Genomic DNA, 20,743 nt, shown 5'->3' on the forward strand with positions numbered 1-20,743 from the left:
TTTAAATGATCTACATATTGTAGAAGTGTTGTAACTGATGAGCTCATTTTCAGATGAGGCTTAAATAGCAGGACTGGCAGAATCATTACACTTGGACCTGAACAGATTTCAGAGTTGAGTAAATAGGTGTAGTGATGGCTAAGAAATCTTTTGAATTTTATGATTTCATGGATATTGGACATCACAACTTTTATGATACAACTGCCTTTAATGGGTACCAGAAGAAGGTGGATTCTGAACTACATCAAGTAATGTTAAAATGTCCATGAAAATATGCCACCTTACTCATGTCAAATACGCCACATGTCAATGATATAGTTTCATGCTCAAAATGTACAAAATGTATGCATTTTTTGCTAAATTATTCTTAAATATATACTTCCAGACATTCAGAATAATGTAAAACAAGATAAACATTACAATTGGATTGAGCTTTCGAATCAAAGACAGTCACTGCTACTTGGCTAATGAATGAGGAGGGAGGCATACAACGGTGGTGCCCATCAAGAGACATTAAACAGCATGGCAGTGATATGACATTATGGATATACTGATAAAATAAACAATAAGAACAACAATGCGACTATTCCAGATGAAGTCCTGAAAGTAAAAAAAGGCAAAAGAAAATCCAGACAGGAAAAATATGGTTGGGTCAATGGCATGGAAAAAAGAAGGATGAAAAAATGTTTAAGATGCCAATGGCAGCTCTTATCAATTATTTATTATTATTATTATTATTATTATTATTATTATTATTATTATTATTGATCAATTATCATCAATGTTGGGACATTTTAAGAAAGAAATTGAACAATGTAATGAAACATTAGGAAGTTTTTCTTTACACAAAGAACAACAGACACTTGGAATAATCTACCAAGAAGTGTGGTAGACAGTAAGACTTTAGGGACTTTCAAAAGTCGAGTTGATATTTTTTTGGAAGAAATAATTGCATAGGACTGGCAAGCGTTGTTGGACTGAGTGGCAGTTCTTGTCTAGATTGTTCTAATGTTCTAAATGTTCTAATGAGACAATAGCCTTAAGAAGCTTATCATCTGGCAATAATGAAATCAACAAAAGCAAGTAAAAAAAAATCATCAGACACAGAAAACCAGAAACACTTATGCATGAGCTCATGCTAGGCCAGTGTGGAAATCAGCAATTAGTTATGACATGCATTTCTATGGGATAAGAGAAAACCAGTTTACCCTAAAAGTCGATGAGAACATAATGATTAGAAACAGATAAAGGGCAGACTTGCAATTGAACTAAGGTCCTTGGGCCTGTGAGACACCACACTAACCACTATACTATACTTAAAGCCCATGTCATTAGCTTTTAAGTATATTAGAATACTAACTGAGCCATTTCAAACTGTTATAAATGTTTTAAAAGATGGAGAGCACAGTTTAAGGTCAACCATCATATCTTATTTTGGAGATGTCTTGTCAGTTCTGCTGCACCAGTTTCTGTTGTCCTTGTTATCTGCAGCTGCAATGAAGAGTGTGGTTTGCATATCAGACACCCCTTTGTGACGCCTGTCGCGGTTGAGCAATTTCGGTTGAGTTTAAAACATTCTGTATTTGCCTCACTGACAGTATTTACAACCATGGTGACTCCACTGGTCCTGTTGTGTTCCCTTGTATTCTTCACTAAAGGTAAGAGACTATATTTACATTTACATTTTACATTTACTGTTTAAAGAATTCCCTGATTGTGTGTTATTTCTCTTTTACAGACTCAAATTGTCAGATCTCTGTGAATCAACCATCAGCACCGAAAACAGTTTCTCCTGGGGGAAGTGTCACCTTCAGTTGTACCACTGGGAGTAGCGTGGGTAGCTACATACACTGGTATCAGCAGAGACCTGGAGAAAAACCTAAACTCCTGATTTACTATGCAAGTAATCGCTACGGAGACACCCCGAGTCGCTTCACTGGCAGCGGGTCAGGAACTTCATTCAGTTTGACTATCAGTGGAGTGCAGCCTGAAGACGCCGGCCATTACTACTGTGGGCAGCAGGGCTACAGCTTCCCTTTTGCACAGTGATTGAGACTCGTACAAAAACTTCAATGAGCTGCTGTCATGTCTGCAGGTGTGGAACTAAAAAAAATGACATAAAGCCAAAGAGGAACAGCTTAGTGAAAAAAATGCAACAAAGAATCAGCAGCGTGAAGTAAATCTATCTGGTAGAAACATTAGTAACCACATTTATGGTTCATTGAGACCTAAGAATCCTAGAACAGACATCAGCCTTTCTGGTTAACTGAGCTGCCTGTGCTGCTAATTTAAGAATTTAAATGTCTGTTTGAGTTTCTGGAGAACATAAGCATTTATGATATAAGTATGACCAAACATTACATGCAAAGGCAAAAAGGCAATTAGTCTTTGTGCTAGACTGCACATGTAATAGTGTGTGCCATCACAAGTACTTGGCAGATGAAATAAGATTAAAATAGAGAATTGAATATTTAAAACAAAATTAGATTAGGTTAGATAAACAGTATTACTCACATGAGGAAATTCAGATGTATACAGCAGTAGAAACATAAAAAAACAAGGTGTGAGAAGTTCAGCCCGGACACTGGCAGTTCTTAAAACACACATGTTTATTCAAAAACAAAGTCCCCCAAGACACAAGTCCCACACACACCCAGTGCTTCCAGTGCCAACCACCCTTACACGGGCCTTTTAACATCTGTGGGCCGCCTTTCTTCATCTCGCTGGAGCTTCATCCTCCTCCAGCTCCCAGCTCCCGACTCTCACTCCCCGACTGTAGGAAGGCGGTCCCTTTTATAGTCACCCAGATGTGCACAGTGTGTCAGAAGTGCTGCATGAGCACCCGGAAGCACTCCAGGCGTCCCTGAAAGGTCTTTCCTCCACCTTCCCATGTGTGGTGGAAGTGCAGATCTCCTGGGTTCAACAATGCTCGGGGCGCCACCCCCTGGCAGCGGCCACATGCCCCAATGGGTTTGAGCCTCCTTGCTCCATCCCCGTGGCCCCCTTCTTATCCAGGGCGGTTGCACCATCGCGGCCCAGGGGATGTACAAACTGCCTCCTTTCAGGTGTCCCAGCTGGGTCTGGCCCACAGCCTCCTGCCACAAAGGATACAGACTCACAGGACAGATAATATAGAATTTTAGTTAATGTATAAATTATCTTTGAAGGCAATCTAAGGTATAACAGAATCAATTATTAAACACATGGGAAAGAGTTGACTCTAGGGTTAACTTAATGTACCTTATAAAGCTTAAGAATGTGAGGTCTCTGTCTCTTCTTAGAGAAGCCATCAATGGGTTTTTCCAAGGTTAAAATGAGGTAAGTCGTTAGTGAACACACCTCCAAAAAGCAAAGATAAACTGATGGGAAAGGCCAAACACCCTGCTATGAATCCGCATTAAAATCAGTAGGACAATCCGCAAAACACCTCTCTTAACGAGGTGGCATTCAGAATAACGGGAGAGTCGACATAAGTCAGAAATTACTTGTGTCTTTAGTTGATTGGTGATAAACGTTTGCATATTAAGAGTCTGATGATGTGATGTATTAAATGATGTAATAATAGTAGAAATGTATAAAAGAAGATGTTTAATCAATGGTTAACTCCTTGGCCTGAGACATTTGTTCATCTGAGCTTCTTTACTGCCTTCTTAAAGATGGCAATAATAAAATGTATCAGTCAATTAATCAATAAATCAATGTTTTTAATTTAACAGGATACACTTTTTTAATCTCTGAGATTTCAAAATTATATTTCAAAATTAACTCGAGTACATTGGGAGGAAACATTGAAATGCCTGACAGCAGTGGGTTGAAAAAAAACCCAGGAGGAGCCTCTTAGCACACCGTGGTGGAATGAGCCTTTGGCTAAAAGTCCTCAAAGAGAGCACTTTCTGGAGGGTATGAAGGAAATTCTTCATGATGATATCCAATTTTGATATTATACTCTTGTCCAGGTTTCACTCAGTGATGGAGCAGACTTTTCTGTTATGTTTGTTCAGGCATTGTGCTTCTTTTGAGTTCAGGTTTCTTCCTCAGGATACTGCAGTGCAGAACACCATGCTGGCTACTATGGACTAGAAGAACATTCCCAGCAACTTGCTGTCTGCTCTGGCCTTCTTGTACAGCACCACTATGTTGTCAGACCAGTCCTGGTTGTTGTTTATGTGAACCTCCAGGTACTTGTAGCTCTGCACTCTTTCCACATAATCCACCTGAATGGTGAATGATCTCAGAGGCTTCTTAGTGCACCGGAAGTCCACCACCAGCTCTTTTGTCTTGCTGATGTTGTGTTGCAGGTTGTTGTCCCTGCACCACAAGACAAAGTCCTCCACAACCTGTGTGTACTCCTACTCATCTCCATTATTGAGTCTTTTAGGGTGAATGACCTTTGTCAATACAAGGGGTTGAGGGAGGATGTCACTTAAAGTCAACATCCAAGGACAGAGGGCAAAAAAAGCTGTAAACATCAATAAAATCTGCCGTTATGATATAGGGAGACCCTCTTTGCTAGTAAGACTGTTAGACTTGTTAACCTGACGTTGAATCGCTCCGTGTGTGTTGAGTAGTGTAGAGTAAACAATGTCTAGAATGGCATTGGGACATTGGGCGATAGAGTGAAGCAAATGCGCAAAGCATTTATAATTCCTGAATCGGACTCTGACATATCAAGCTTCGATTTTGATGCAAGTGACCTGAAGACTGAAAACGAAAGTCAAGTTGTAGCAGGAGCCACATGTACTATTGTCCCTTTGTTAGTTTGTGCCTCTTTAATGTGTACCTCTGGAAATGGATTGCTGTGGGTTCACTCCAAAATGCGGAACTGTGCCTTTAAGGAGAAGACACAGCGTAGTCAGTACAGTTGGCCTAAAGAGAATTTAACCCAGAAAAGAAGGAAGAAAGAGAAATTGAGCGATGAAGCAAGGATCATCAGCGTGTTAGCTCTTAAAATCCACTACGAAAGCCAGCTGCTGGAAGAAGGTTTCTTTTGCGCGTCTCCAAAGATGAACATTTTTGTAGTTGCTCTGGAACTATCGACCAATGGACCAGAAACACAGACCTTTTATGCTATTGCCATCAACTGGCTGCGTATTCCATTGTGCTTCCGGCATTTCATTGTCCTCTTGAATTTTAAGGACAATAAACCAAACTGTGATAATTTGAAGGAAATGGGTTATCTTTAGTGATAGCATCGTGCATCCTAATTTGTGAATTTCTGTCTTTATTCCTATTACATACTTGTTGTTAGGGGGGTTATTTTTAAACTGTCTTGTCTGTTATATATATATAAATGTATATTTTTACCATTTCTTTAATACTTTTCATTGTTTGCTAATTTGGGAGTGGGTTAAATAGGATGAATGTTGGCAGTGGCGTAGCTCGCTTGCTGAAGGCCCCTGTGCAGTGCTCTGAGGTGGGTCCCTTCTGTCTAGAATAACTGTTAGTCATTTATTCGCAACTAGATCCTAAGGGCCGGCTGGGTATTGGTGTCACACTGGTGACAAAGAAACTGGCTCTATAAATGACATTTGTAATAACTTTTTAAATCGCTTTATTATGGCCGCTGTAATAAACAAAATAAATAAATTGTGAGAATGGAATGTGGGAGGTGTGGGTAGTAGTAGTCATATATAAATATATATTAAATTTGGACCAGCTTACTTTTCCAAGACAACTTTGTGAAAGAATATGATTAAATTGTAAAGTAAGCTAGAAAGTGATAATAAACGATATGTGGTTAATTTTAGTGTGTTTGATAAAGCAGCGTCAGGGATGTGGATCTAAAAAAGGAAAGGAAACCACACAGGAACAGTAGAACTGCTTTGATGCTGGGTGCCACCAGTTTGCAAAACCGAGCAGAGAACTTGCGTATACAAGGGATTTAGCTGGTGTGAAAATGTGTGTGGCTTTATCCCAAGTTTAGTTTTTATACATTGTGGTGTGAGTGTGGAAACGGGCGTATGTAACATTTTTGCGCATACGCACCATTTATACATGAGGCCCCTGGTGCCTTTTTTATGCAGAGTTTTCTCAGCTCTTTCCTAACTTGATCAGCAGAGATGCTCAATTCAGGGAGTTGAGGGAATGCTGGAGACCACAAGTGTGATGTCATTGTAGGAGAAGATCAAGCAGGGTGTTCTGGAAAATCCTCATCTTGCTTATAGAGACAAGCAATGTTGGTGGCAGGCTGTCTTGACAAGAATGAGTCAAACCTGTTGAAGAACTGGTTCAGTTCATTAGCTCTCTTCTTGCTCCCTTCTTCTGTATGTTTTTTAGCCCAGTTGTACCAACTGGAAAAAAAAATCTTAAATTAGTTATGTTAGTTATTAGTTATTAGAGCTACTTGACCCATGTGACCAAGTAGAAAGGGTAAAAGGTTAAAAGTAATTGCATATTATTTATTACCGCACTTTATTATTGTTATGATCACTGCATTTAGAACATAACTTTTCTTAGTACTGGAAAGATTCTTTTTACATAATATTCCTTGGTTTTCCTTTTGTGGTGTCTGAACCTAAAATTGCAATAAATAACACCAGTGATAATATATTAAAAATACTTAGTAATTTGTGAAGCACGACTTTATCTCACAATATTAGCACTACTTATGAGAGAACAATTTGGACTTAACAATAGTTAAGTACTTTTGTTTGCTTTGCACATTGAAATATAGAAACATTTGTATTAGAAATGACATGAACAGAACTACTGAAAATGGTTAAGTGAATTAAAGACAAAAATGTACTTGGAGAATGGTTGATGAGATACACAAAATGTGTTAAAATGTGTTAATAATGAATAAGAGTTCAGCAGATGTCTGTGGTGCAGCGGCTCCACAGCTCAAGTCAAAAAGGCCACTTTTTAAATAAATAGTCACTGCACTTGCGGCTTAGAGAGAGGGTGTGGTAGTGTGGCCGGAGCAGGTTCCCAGGTGAATTCATGATGTGGACGGTTCTCGCTTCAGTGCAACACTTGATCCACGTCCCATGATAAATAATAAAAGCGCGAGGCAGCTAGGGGGAGAGAAAAAAAAGAACGGGAGGTTAATGGAGTAAAAGGAAACAGGGAGGAGAAAGCCGGTGTGTGATTGAGTGAATGCTCGCTCTCTGTATAGGGCCTTATTTCACAAGAAACAGGTTACCAAAAATTTTAATTAGTCCAGTATCTAGTAGGAGAGGAGAGAGCCATGTGCCCACCCCTCAGTTCTGGGACATTCGATAGTCATATTCAAGATGGACTAGGGTGAGTGAGTAGGTAAGCAAAACCTTTTATTCAGCAGTAAAGCAGACTTTACTAAAATTATGAGAATAAAAGTGTGCAAAAAATGCAATAAACACTGCATTCAACAATAATTAAATCTTACTTTAAATCATGTCATAAAAACAAACAGTGCTTTTGAGAGATCAATAAATAATTAAAACCCATAAAACACAAAAATTGAGAGGTAAGCACTTTCCGTTCTCTCACTCTTTATATCTTTCAGAATTTCAACCATACAAACCGATGCATAAACAATGCAACCCCAAACTGCCACCTCAGTTTGTAATCTACAGTTCCCATGGCTCCTTGTCCTTCTCTGCAAAGAGGAATGGGCGAAACTGGCCAAGGATAGGTGTGCCAAGCTTGTGGCATCATATTCAAAAAGACTTGAGGCAGTAATTGCAGCCAAAGGTGCATCGACAAAGTATTGAGCAAAGGCTGTGAATACTTATGTACATGGGCTTTCTCAATTTTTTTAATTTTAATAAATTTGTAAAAATCTCAAGTAAACTTTTTTCACGTTGTCATTATGGGGTGTTTTGTGTAGAATTCTGAGGAAAAAAATGAATTTAATCCATTTTGGAATAAGGATGTAACATAACAAAATGTGGAAAAAGTGATGTACTGTGAATACTTTCCAGATGCACTGTATTCTTCCTGTACACTTTCTCTCTCTTTTTTGCAGATACCTCTCTAAAGAACAACTGCTTTTCTCCTCTAAAACTTATTTATCAAAAAGCTTCACTCCTTTGCAATAACCTGCCCTTTTTATCTTGTTTGTCACTCTGCTGGTGGTTGTTAATTACCACATTGCCGCTACTCAAATGGTAATTACACTTAGACTAGCACATGAACTTATGTGCGTGTCCCTCTCCAGATTGAGCTACAGTTTCTGTTCTCTAGACTGTTATTGGACTTGTGGAGTTCAGTAAACTAATTTTTCATGAATACATTCATTTCCCTGAAGTCCTGGAATTATTTTCTCTGGAATTTTTTCTAGCACTTACTGAATATGTCTGTTTTTAGCCTACAGATCAAACCTGCACACAGTACTCCAGAGGAGGCCTCACCAGTGTGTTATAAAGTTAGAGCATAACCTCCTTGGACTTGTACTCCACACATCAGGGCGCTATATAACCTGACATTCTCTTAGCCTTTGTAAGAAACAACACAAGAGAGTATAAAGGTTTGGGGTTTGTGGCCCCGTATACTGCAAAACAATATAATAGTTTGGTTCAGGTCAGTGTTTCAAAATTACAACAGACAATTTATAAGAGGGGCAGTAAGTAGATTAAAGCGATGCTGGGAAAGTCGTGGTGATGGATGGGAAGCTGACGTCATCATGAGGAGACCAGAGGTAAGAAAGGAAACCGGAAATGGCTGGTTTCCCTAGTCATCCGGGAGAAGTTATGGCGGCGTCGCTTCGTTCTTTCTGTGGGAATAAAGGAAGAGGGGTTAGTACCCCGTCGCTGTCCCCGGCATGGCTTTTCGCGGTGCGCGTCAGGTCCTTAAGCTGCTCCCTATGTGCACGTGCGTGACACCTTCTTAATGGCTTCTGAACACTGTCTAGAAGCTGATAGTGAAAAGTCTACTATGACACTTAAATCCTTCTCATAAGGTGTACTTTCGATTTTCAGACCTCTCATTGTTTATTTAAATCCCACATTTTTACCTCCTAAATGTTATTAACATTAAATTTAATGGACAATGTCTCCAGGACTCTGAACAAATCCATATCATATCATGTGATATCATCTACTGTTAAATTCTGTTCCATACTTGTAATATTTTTATTTTTATATTGTATTGTATTTTTATTTTTATATTGTATTGTATTTTAAAACCCACTGCACACCCAACCTACCTAGAAAGGGGTGTCTCTTTGAACTGCCTTTCCCAAGGTTTCTTCCATTTTCTCCCTACAAGGGTTTTTTTGGGAGTTTTTCCTTGTCTTCTTAGAGAGTCAAGGCTGGGGAGTCAAGGCTGTCAACCATTTCTTGTGTGATTTTGGGCTATACAAAAACAAATTGTACTGTATAAAGTATGGTAAGTACATAAGGATAAATGTCCCATATAAAACAAGAATGAAACAATGCTTTAACTATAAATGATTCTCACATTTGGATCAAAAGAAGGAAGAGGCACTAGCCCATTACAGTGCACACTCACACACACTCACGCACACACAGAGTATCCCTGGCCTATCACCTTCAGAAAAACTCACGAACAAGTGGAAAAATGTGCAAACTTTACACAGAGAGTGGATTTGTATGAAGTGACACAGAGCAGTGAGGTAACAGCACTAGTATACCTCTTCAATTTTTCACCTTTGTACCACTCAATGAAATGTTTTCAACTTTGTTTAACAACTAACAGAGCTATGGAACTCCTAGAATAATTCTGAGTCTGAAGAAATGGAGGTAATTCGGTTAAGTTTGGTTCCTTTTTGACTTATCTGCTTTGCTTCACAGTTTTCCATCACTCTGCAGCTGCCAGTTTGCACAGAAACTCTCCTTTGTGATGTCCGTCTCGGTTCAACACTCTGAGTTTTAAACTTCCTCACTGCCAGAATCTACAGCCACAATGACTCCGCTGCTTGTCTTTTCTGTCATTATTTTCTTCACTCAAAGAAAGAATGTTTCTTTATTAAGTGTGGGAAACTGATATTAATTGACCATTTTTTATGCATAGAAATGCATCATCAGCAGTTTTTAAATTCTGAATTCCCTTATTGTTAGATTTATTTTTGCTTGCAAAATGTAATTTTCAGGATTCCATGAATCAACCATCAACACTGAAAACAGTTTACACTTGAGAAATCATCACCTTCACGTGTATCACCGACAGGGATGTGAGTAACTGCATGGACTGGTACCAGCAGAGACCTTCGGAAGCACCACAGTACAGAGTTGGTACTACAGTATATCACTCTGGTGGTATGCCGAGTCACTTCAGTGGTAGTGAGATGGAAACTTCATTGAATCTGACTATCAGTGGACTCCAGTCTGAAGATGCTGGCCACTGCTAATATCAGCAGTATTATCAGTTCCCTTTCTCACAGTGCTAAAACCTCACTGAGCTGCTGTCACAACTGAGCGTGTGAAGGAGGAAAAAAACTACAGTGACGTATGATACAGACAGAGACGTGGCGGAAAACATTGGTACCCTTTACAACAACAACATTTATTTCTACAGTACAGTTTCATACAAAAAATGTGGCTGAAAGAGCTTTACAAGATTCTTCTTCTGCTTTCGGCTGCTCCTGTTAGGAGTTGCCACAGCGGATCATCTTCTTCCATATCCTTCTGTCCTCTGCATCTTGTTCTGTGACACCCACCCCCTTCATGTCCTCTCTCACCACATCTATAAACCTTTGCTTAGGCCTTCCTCTTTTTGTCTCACCTGGCAGCTCTATCCTTAGCATCAGTCTCCCAAAATACCCAGCATCTCTCCTCTGCACATGTCCAAACCAACTTAATCTCGCCTCTCTGACTTTGTCTCCCAACCGTTCAACTTGAGCTGACCCTCTAATGTACTCATTTCTAATCCTATTCATCCTCGTCATGCCCAATGCAAATCTTAGCATCTTTAACTCTGCTACCACCAGCTCTGTAATCCCACCTCCACATTGAATGCATCTGTCACTCCTACCGCAGACCTCACCACTGTCACACTTCCCTCATACATATCCTGTACAACTCTTACATACTTCTCTGCCACTCCTGACTTCCTCATACAATACCACAACTCCTCTCGAGGCACATACATATGCTTTCTCCAGGTCCACTAAGATACAATGCAACTCCTTCTGGCCTTCTCTAAACTTCTCCATCAACACCCTCAGAGTAAACATTGCATCTGTGGTGCTCTTTCTTAACATGAAACCATACTGCTGCTTACTAATCATCACCTCACTTCTTAACTGAGCTTCCACTACTCTTTCCCATAACTTCATGCTGTGGCTCATCAATTTTATCCCCCTGTAGTTACTGCAGTCCTGCACATCCCCCTTATTCTTAAATAGCAGCACCAGTACACTTCTTCTCCACTCCTCAGGCATTCTCTCAATTCCAAGATTCCATTAAACAATCTGGTTAAAAATGCCACTGCCATCTCTCCTAAACACCTCCATGCTTCCATAGGTATGTCATCTGGACCAATGGCCCATCCATTTTTCATCCTCTTCATAGCTGTCCTTACTTCCTCCTTGCTAATCCGTTGCACTTCTTGATTCACTATCTCCACATCATCCAACCTCTTCTCTCTCTCGTTCTCTTCATTCATCAGCCTCTCAAAGTACTCTTTCCATCTGCTCAACACACTCTTGTGAGTATGTTTCCATCTTTAACCTTTATCACACTGACCTGCTGCACATTATTCCCAACTTGGTCCCTCTGTCTAGCCAATCAGTACAGGTCCTTTTCTCCCACCTTTATGTCCAACCTTTCATACAACTCATCATACGCCTTTTTTTTAGCCTTCGCCACCTCTCTCTTCACCTTGCGCATTATCTCCTTGTACTCTTGTCTACTTTCTGCATCTCTCTGACTATCCCACTTCTTCTTTGCCATCCTCTTCCTCTGTATACTCTCCTGTACTTCCCCAATCATTCACCAGGTTTCCTTCCTCTGTCCAGATGTCACACCAAGCACCCTTCTTGCTGTCACCTTTACTACATCTGCTGCAGTTGCCCAGCTGTCTGGTAATTCTTCACTGCCACCCAGTGCCTTTCTCACCTCCTCCCTAAACTCAACCTTGCAGTCTTCCTTTTTCAACTTTCACCAAAGTGCTTTACAAGATGATGTCAAAGAATTAGTTACATGCAATGAACAAGATAAGAGAAACAGAGTACTTATAGAATTTTTTAGATTTTTTTTCAGTTTGTAAAACTTATGGACAGAAATCTCACCGGAAGATGTCGCAGGGGAATTTTTACTCTCCCAGGATGGTAGATGGCAACAGACCTCCGTATTGGCACCCATTTGGGAACCAGCAGGGAATGCTGGGAGATGTAGTCCAGCAACACAGCCCTGCTGGAGGCCATGAGTGCCACAAGGGGGCGCTGCAGGGAGATGAGCTCCCTAATAAACGGGACATCTGCATGACCCGGAAGTACTTCCATCAGGCAGTAGCCCCCTAATAAAATGGATCACACTCCTTTATCCAGGTGATTTGGAGCTGGAAAGATGTAGAGCAGCACTTGACTGGAGGAGGGTAGTGTGGTGGTGAGGAGAAAGTATTGTGGATGGAGAAAGGGAAAGAGAGAAGAAAAAACCTGTATTTGTGCTTTTGCAACTTTTGGAGGTATTGTGTGGAATAAACCTTCCATTATTTGAACCTGGGACTCTTTATGTGTTCGTGTTTGGGGTTTGGGGTTTGATAGCCCAGTTCTACTACAAAAGGAAAAAAAAAATCACCATTTTCTCTCAACTAAGGTGACTGTGACATAAGTGTTTGGTATTAGCAGTTCGTTACATAACCTTTAATAAAACAGAAACTTTTGATATATGGCCGAACATCTTAGGTTAATAATTAGAAAAAATGAAAATGGCATGGACAAAAAATGATGATAACCTTAATCCAATATTTCGTATCATAGCTTTTGGCAACAGTAACTGTTATTAAGTGCTTTCTGTAGGTATGAAATCTTAAGTGGTCATTTGTCCCAGTCTTCTCCAGGGGCCTCATGTTTAACGCCGTGCGTAGAATTCACAGTAAAACATGGAGTACGGACAAAAGTGGAAACGTGCATACGCACAAAAAAATTAAGATGCATAAATCTGTGCATTTAAGTTACATACACTTTCCCTTTACAAATCCCAACGAACGTGAAATTTAACGGATGTGCACACGCCTACAGCCCCACCTCAACTCAACTATTTTAATATGCAAATCAATGTAAATATCACCTTCTGTTCAGTGTTTGGTTAAAAGACAATAGAAAAGGCACGTGAAAAAAAGAAGAATTTCAGTGAATGCAAAAGACAAGGAAAAACATACTATTTGTTGGCTTACGCAGTGATATAAGAAACAAAAGCGTGGCTGAGACACTCAAATGTTCAAGTTCAGAAAGTTGCACAGTGCCCGAAAAATAAAGAAGTGGTCAGACATCACAGTCGACATGAAAAGGTGAGTCTCAGCCCACCGTATGTTTATTCTATTTCAGATAATATTACAAAAACTGCCCCCCGTGCGATGGTCAGGCGATGATGATGCTACTGTGCTGTGTATGTCTTCAGGCGCTGGCTGCACACAAACCTCTACCTCAGAAACTACTGGGAGGCCATCTGTCTTTGTGCTGATGGACTGTTCAGGAGTCACAAATGCAATAGTGGATGCTGTAAGAGAGGTGGCCAAAGATCTTAGGAATATAAGGTCTGTACTATGTGATATTGAACACAAATTAAATTAATTGATTAAAAATAAATGCTGCATTTGAGTACCTGTTTTATCATTCTTCTAATTGCATTCAAATGAAGTTGTAACGCTGTCCGATTTGACTAATCACTGATAGGTCAGGGTCAGGTCCATCATGCAACATCTCTTCAGGTACATGCTTGCACACAGCGACACACTTTCTGTGCACCATAGAGCATCATATTAATAGAGTGGAAATGGTTTCTATTTACATAAGCAAATTCATTGTCTGAAGGTGCCTTTATGGCATAGTGACAGCACCGGCCGCAACAATGGACCGATCCTCTGCTCTTTACTTTGAGGTAACTAGCTTACCTTAAAAAAACTGCTTGGCTCTTTGTTGTACTAGTAGGAAAAAGTATCTGTGACTGTGCAGAGCTTGCGTTTAAATAGGTTTTCCTATTTACCATTTATACCTTGAGGCCCCTGTCCGCTCAGATTTGATGGGTGTCATCTTCCAACTAATAATAAGAAGTTTCTGTCCTTCTCAATTTTCTGGTTAAGATCCTTTTTGTTTTTGACTATGACTTTTGTTTTAGCTTTGTTTACTGTATCTGCACCTCTTCTAGCTTTTGACCCTCGACAATTTTGATTTCACGTCCTTCATTTAATGAAAAGGTTTTTGACTTCTGGTAACAACATTAGATTAGTTTTGCCACTTTCTTTATACTGACATCACATTTTATAGTCAGTACAACTGTTTAAAGATGTGGTGCTTAGATCCCTAAGAAATTAAGTTTTTGTATGGAATAAGAAACAAGTAACCTAACATGATTTTATCTTGACAAAGAGAAAATATTAAACTAAATTTTGATCTTGGCAAAGAAAAAATAAATTTCTGCCTAGCCAAACAAAGAATTGCACTTTTAATGCTGATTACTCTCCAGCAATAACAACCAAAAGAAGTTCATTGGAAAAGAGATGCTGCTAGAAAAGTTTCAAGTCTGTGTTTTCTTTAGCTGACTCCACTGAGGAACGAATCAAGTAAATGACAGCAATGAGTGGAATCAGAATATCTTCATATTGCTGTCATTCTGTACTAGAATTTTAATTCTTGGGATCTCATCCTTACTCTTTGATTGTTTCCTAAAATTTTGGTCTCAAATCATCTAATGAAGGAAAGATTGAAAAAGAATTTATGTGAGTCTAAACTAACACACATACAGCACATTTATGCTATAGGTAAATTTATCCAGATTAATTTTGCTCCTGGGCGGCACAGTGGCGCAGTGGTTAGCACTGCTGCCTCGTAGTTAGGAGACCTGGGTTCACTTCCCGGTTCCTCCCTGCGTGGAGTTTGCATGTTGTCTGCGTAGGAGGTACTCCGGTTTCCTCCTACAGTCCAAAAACATGCAGGTTAGGTGCATTGGCGATTCTACATTGTGCTTGGTATGTGTGTGTTTGCGCCCTGTGGTGGGTTGGTGCCCTGCCCAGGGTTTTTTTTCCTGTCTTACGCCCTGTGCTGGCATAGATTGGCTCCAGCAGACCCCTGTGACCCTGTAGTTAGGATATAGTGGGTTGGATAATGGATGGATGGATTCTGCTCCCACTGTAGTTTCATTTAACATTTAGTGATCTTTAGTCTCTTAAGCCTTTCATTGCGTTTCTAGTCTTATTTCAGCTTGACATTTTCTATGTATGCTTTCCTGTAACATTTCATTAGCTGTGCACATTTGTTGTGAGTTCAGTAACACAAAAACAGATAAAAGGATTTTATCCCACAAAATGATCAAAACCCAGTCCAGAACTTCAAAAGGTCTGGGCCCAAAAGGCTCTCAACTCAAAAGTAGGCTTTTCAATCTTGTGTTGACCCAAATTGAGATTCAGGAGAGAGTGAAACAGTGTAAAAACTCTCTGCCAAAAAAAAAAAAAAATGAATATGTAAAAAAAAAAAATAAATAAATAATTGAAAAAATAAAAAAATTTCTGCAGGATGTCTGAGGTCTGCAGCATGACTCTTAGTCTGAGGCATTGAGAGTTACAGTATATGCAGTATGTCATGGAAAGAATGCAGCAATGCAGCTCACTCAGATACTTAACAAAATGTATTGTTAGGATAAAACAGATGTCAGGGTGAACTCCAGTCAAATGCAGGCTTTTACACTTAACTTGCATCATGGCTAAAATAATTTAAGTGTGGTGAAGAAGTAACTGCAGGACTATAAGATGAGTTTAGAACAAAAGTAGTGTTTACCCAGGAATGTCAGTCAAAATCAGAACACTGCACACAGCAGCACAATAACAATATAAAAATAATTTATTGGAAGGTAAAGCAGTAGGACATGCACAGATGTGTCTAGTTGCATGGCATGGAATGTATGTGGGTGTCTGAATGCACTTGTGCTGACTGCAAAAAGCTAAAAAAGTAAGGCAAGCTGAAATGCCAGAACTCACACTTCAATGAAAATAACTATTTAAACAGTTAAAACTGCATCAGAATGGTAATACAGGAAATATAAGAAAATGTAACATTTTGTCGTTATGTGCACAGTTTAAAGACTAACTGACCCCAAACCCCACATGACAATGACTTATGGAAAATCCCACAATGCTGTATTTCTCATGTTATGCTGTGACAAGAACCTTGATTAGGTTTGCCTTTCTAACTTTTATAATTACACAGAAGTTAGAGAAGGGTATATGACATCTACTGTAGTTCCAGTTTATTAGGAAACAGTATTTTATGAGGAAGTATTAAAAAAACATTTCATTATAGAGTTGCCTACGAAATTATTTATATATATATTCATATAGCAACCAAGACACTCACTAAGGGCACGCAAGACAAGACCACTCTAAACATGGGATACACGACAGCCACGCACGCCAACTGTAACTGAGAGGGCACACAACAACTCACCAAACACAGCCTCAGTCAGCAAAAGTCCAAATGCACCTCTGAGCCACGTTGCATGCAAGACAGAGAGCCAAGCCAACACAGCCCGTCCCCAACTCTAACTCTAAGCTCACCAACTGGGCCCACCAACTCTAAGACCATGGGATACGCTCAACAGAGCCCCACCCACCAACTCTAAACATGGGATACACACGACAGAACCCTCCCCCCGAGTCCAGCGTCGCTCTCGAGGCACACAACAACTCACCAAACACAGCCTCAGTCACTTTCGTCTGTGCAAAAGTCCACATGCACCTCTGAGCCACGTTGATTTTACACCACATGCAAGACAGAGAGCCACGATCGCCAACTCACAGAGCCCCGTCCGCCAACTCTAACTAAGGGCAAGCAAGACAGCGAGCGCACGCAAGACAGAGAGCCACGCCCACCAACTCACAGAGCCCTGCCCACCAACTCTAAGACCACGGGATACGTACGCATTTAGTGTATAAACGGGTATAAATAATTGCATGTAAACGATTCGCCAAAATCTGTTGTATGTAAACGATACTGTTTAAAACGTTATTGTTTTTTCATCAGAAAACCCGGTTTCCACGTCTACCTGTATTAGTTTAAATGGCACTTTTACCACTTGCAATAGGGCGGACTCGCTGACTTATCGTGTCAACTGGGCAACACAATGAATGCGGCGTCTATCTATATATGTCTATGTTTTCCGTAGCCTGCTACAGGAAGGTACTCTCTCGACCTTTGGCATTGGTTTCACCCCTTGCTCTTTTCGTTATACTGCGATGGTGGTTTCCTAAGCCTTTGTTATACTGAATTCCTTTCTCACCGTTTTCCGTTCCTATTCTTACATCACCGTATGCTATGGTGGGCTTCGGCTAGTTTACTTTAATTTTCAAAAAGGTTCTATTAAGGCACCATATGAAAATGAAGTGATCAAAACAGAAGTAATGGAAGTTAAAAGAGTTGTATGTGGATGTCTTCACCTAAATAGAGAAAACAATAAGGTTATAGTGGAAGGACATTGTTCCAAATACGGTGCAGTTAAAAGTGTTGTTCCTCAAGAATCAGTTCAGTGGCTGCTCTTTTTGAAATGTTTTTAAATGATCTACAGATTGTAGAAGTGTTGTAACTGATGAGCTCATTTTCAGATGATGCTTAGTTAGCAGGACTGGCAGAATCATCACACTTGGACCTGAACAGATTTCAGAGTTGAGTAAATAGGTGTAGTGATGGCTAAGAAATCTTTGGAATTTTGTGATTTCATGGATATTGGACATCACAACTTTTATGATACAACTGCCTTTAATGGGTACCAGAAGAAGGTGGATTCTGAACTACATCAAACAATATTAAAATGTCCATGAAAATATGCCACCTTACTCATGTCAAATACGCCACATGTGAATGATATAGTTTCATGCTCAAAATGTACAAAATGTATGCATTTGTTGCTAAATAATTCTTAAATATATACTTCCAGACAGTCAAAATAATGTAAAACAAGAAGAACATTACAATTGGATTGAGCTTTTGAATCAAAGACAGCCACTACTACTTGGCTAATGAATGAGGAGGGAGGCATACAATGGAGGTGCCCATCAAGAAACATTAAACAGTATGGCAGTGATATGACATTATTAAAATACTGATAACACTAACAATAAGAACAACAACATTACTATTCCAGATTAAGTCCTGACAGTTGTGGCGGGCAACCGGGTCCCATGACGCACCTTCTACTTATGTTCCGGGGCAGCAGCCATGGGCTCCTCAGTACCACCCCTGAGTCTGTGCCATGTCGGGTGCTGTACGGCGTCCATTTCACACAGTGAAAAGAGGCAAAAGAAAATCCAGACAGGAAAAATATGGTTGGGTCAATGACAAGAAAAAAAGAAGGATAAAAAAATGTTTAAGATGCCAGTGGCAGCTCTTATCAATTATTATTATTAGTAGTAGTAGTAGTATTATGGATTATTATTATCATTAATGTTGGGACATTTTAAGAAAGAAATTGAACAATGTAATGAAACATTAAAAAGTTTTTCTTTACACAAAGAACGATAGACACTTGGAATAAGCTACCAAGTTGTGTGGTAGACAGTAAGACTTTAGGGATTTTCAAAACTCGACTTGATGTTTTTTTGGAAGAAATAAGTGGATAGGACCGGCAAGCTTTGTTGATCTGAATGGCAGTTCTCGCCTAGATTGTAATAATGTTCTAATGTTCTAATGAAACAATAGCCTTAGGAAGCTTATCATCTGGCAATAATGAAATCAGCAAAAGCAGGTCAAAAAAATCATCAGACAAAGAAAACCAGAAACACTTATGTATGAGCTCAGGCCAGTGTGGAAATCAGCAATTAGTTATAACATGCATTTCTATGGGATGGGAGAAAACCAGTTTGCCCTAAAAGTCGATGAGAACATAATGATTAGAAACAGATAAAGGGCAGACTTGCAATTGAACTAAGGTCCTTGGAGCTGTGAGACACCACACTAACCAGTACACTATACTTAAAGCCCATGTCATTAGCTTTTAAGTATATTAGTAAACTAACTGAGCCATGTCATGCTGGTGGATGTTTTAAAAGATGGAGAGCACAGTTCAATGTCAGCTATCATATCTTTTTTTGAGATGTCTTGTCAGATCTGCTGCACCAGTTTCTGTTGTCCTTGTTACCTGCAGCTGCAATGAGGAGTGTGGTTTGCATATCAGACACCCCTTTGTGACGCCTGTCACGGTTGAGAAATTTCATAGAGTTTAAAACTTTCTGTATGTGCCTCACTGACAGAATCTACAACCATGATGACTCCACTGGTCCTGTTGTGTTCCCTTGTATTCTTCACTAAAGGTAAGAGCCTGTATTTACATTTACATTTTACATTTACTGTTTAAAGAATTCCCTGATTATGTGTTATTTCTCTTTTACAGACTCAAGTTGTCAGATCTCTGTGAATCAACCATCAGCACCAAAAACAGTTGCTCCCGGAGGAAGTGTCACCTTCAGTTGTACCACTGGGAGTAGCGTGGGTACCTGTTTGAACTGGTATCAGCAGAGACCTGGAGAACGTCCTAAACTCCTGTTTTATTATGTAAGTAATCGCTATGGAGACACCCCAAGTCGCTTCACTAGCAGCGGATCAGGAACTTCATTCAGTTTGACTATCAGTGGAGTGCAGCCTGAAGACGTCGGTCATTACTACTGTCAGCAGTGCAGCAGCTCACCACACAGTGATTGAGACTCGTACATAAACCTCACTGAGCTGATGTCATGTCTGCAGGTGTGAAACTGAAGAAATGTGAAATGAGACCAAAGAGGAACAGCTTAGTGAAAAAAATGCAACAAAGAATCAGCAGCGTGAAGTAAATCTATCTGGTAGAAACATTAGTAACCACATTTATGGTTCATTGAGACCTAAGAATCCTAAAACAGACAGCAGCCTTTCTGGTTAACTGAGCTGCCTGTGCTGCTAATTTAAGAATTTAAATGTCTGTCTGAGTTTCTGGACAACACAAGCATTTTATGATAATAGTCTGACTAAACATTACATGCAAAGGCAAAAAGGCAATTAGTCTTTGTGCTAGACTGCACATGTAATAGTGTGTGCCATCAAAAGTACTTAACAAATGAAATAAGATAAAAATAGACAAGTGAATATTTAAAACAGATTAGATTAGATAAACTGTATTACTCACATGAGGAAATTCAGATGCATACAGCAGTAGAAACATCAAAAAAACAAGGATACAGACTCACAAGACAGATAATATAGCATTTTAATTAATGTATAATAATCTTTGAAGGCAATCTAAGGTATAACAGAATCAATTATTAAACACATGCGAAAGAATTGACTCAAGGGTTAACTTAATGTACCTTATAAAACTTAAGAATGTGAGGTCTCTGTCTCTTCTTACAGAAGCCATCAATGAGTTTTTCTAAGATTAAAATGAGGTAAGTCTTTAGTGAACACACCTCCAAATGATGAGAAAGCCCAAACACCCTGCTATGAATCCGCATTAAAATCAGTAGGACAATCCGCAAAACACCCTTCTTGACGAGGTGGCATTCAGAATAATGGGAGAGTTGACATAAGTCAGAAATTACTTGTGTCTTTAGTTGATCGAATAAGGTGATAAAAGTTCTGCAAATTAAGAGTCTGATGATGCGATGTATTAAATGATTTAATGAAAGTAGA

The 20,743-nt window shown here is 39.6% G+C and overlaps 2 gene segments (V, D, J or C); both read left to right on the forward strand.

Annotated features, from left to right (window-relative positions):
• The first annotated feature begins 1,609 nt into the window (after positions 1-1,609).
• LOC120528824 lies at positions 1,610-2,064 on the forward strand. The segment is given in 2 exon segments: positions 1,610-1,658; positions 1,739-2,064. Coding segments are annotated over 2 exon segments (360 nt in total).
• Positions 2,065-19,344: 17,280 nt separating this feature from the next.
• Positions 19,345-19,783, forward strand: LOC120528825. The segment is given in 2 exon segments: positions 19,345-19,395; positions 19,476-19,783. Coding segments are annotated over 2 exon segments (357 nt in total).
• Positions 19,784-20,743: the final 960 nt, after the last annotated feature.

The sequence above is a fragment of the Polypterus senegalus genome, chromosome 4, assembly GCF_016835505.1.
Source record: "Polypterus senegalus isolate Bchr_013 chromosome 4, ASM1683550v1, whole genome shotgun sequence".
Classification (NCBI taxonomy): Eukaryota; Metazoa; Chordata; class Cladistia; order Polypteriformes; family Polypteridae; genus Polypterus; species Polypterus senegalus.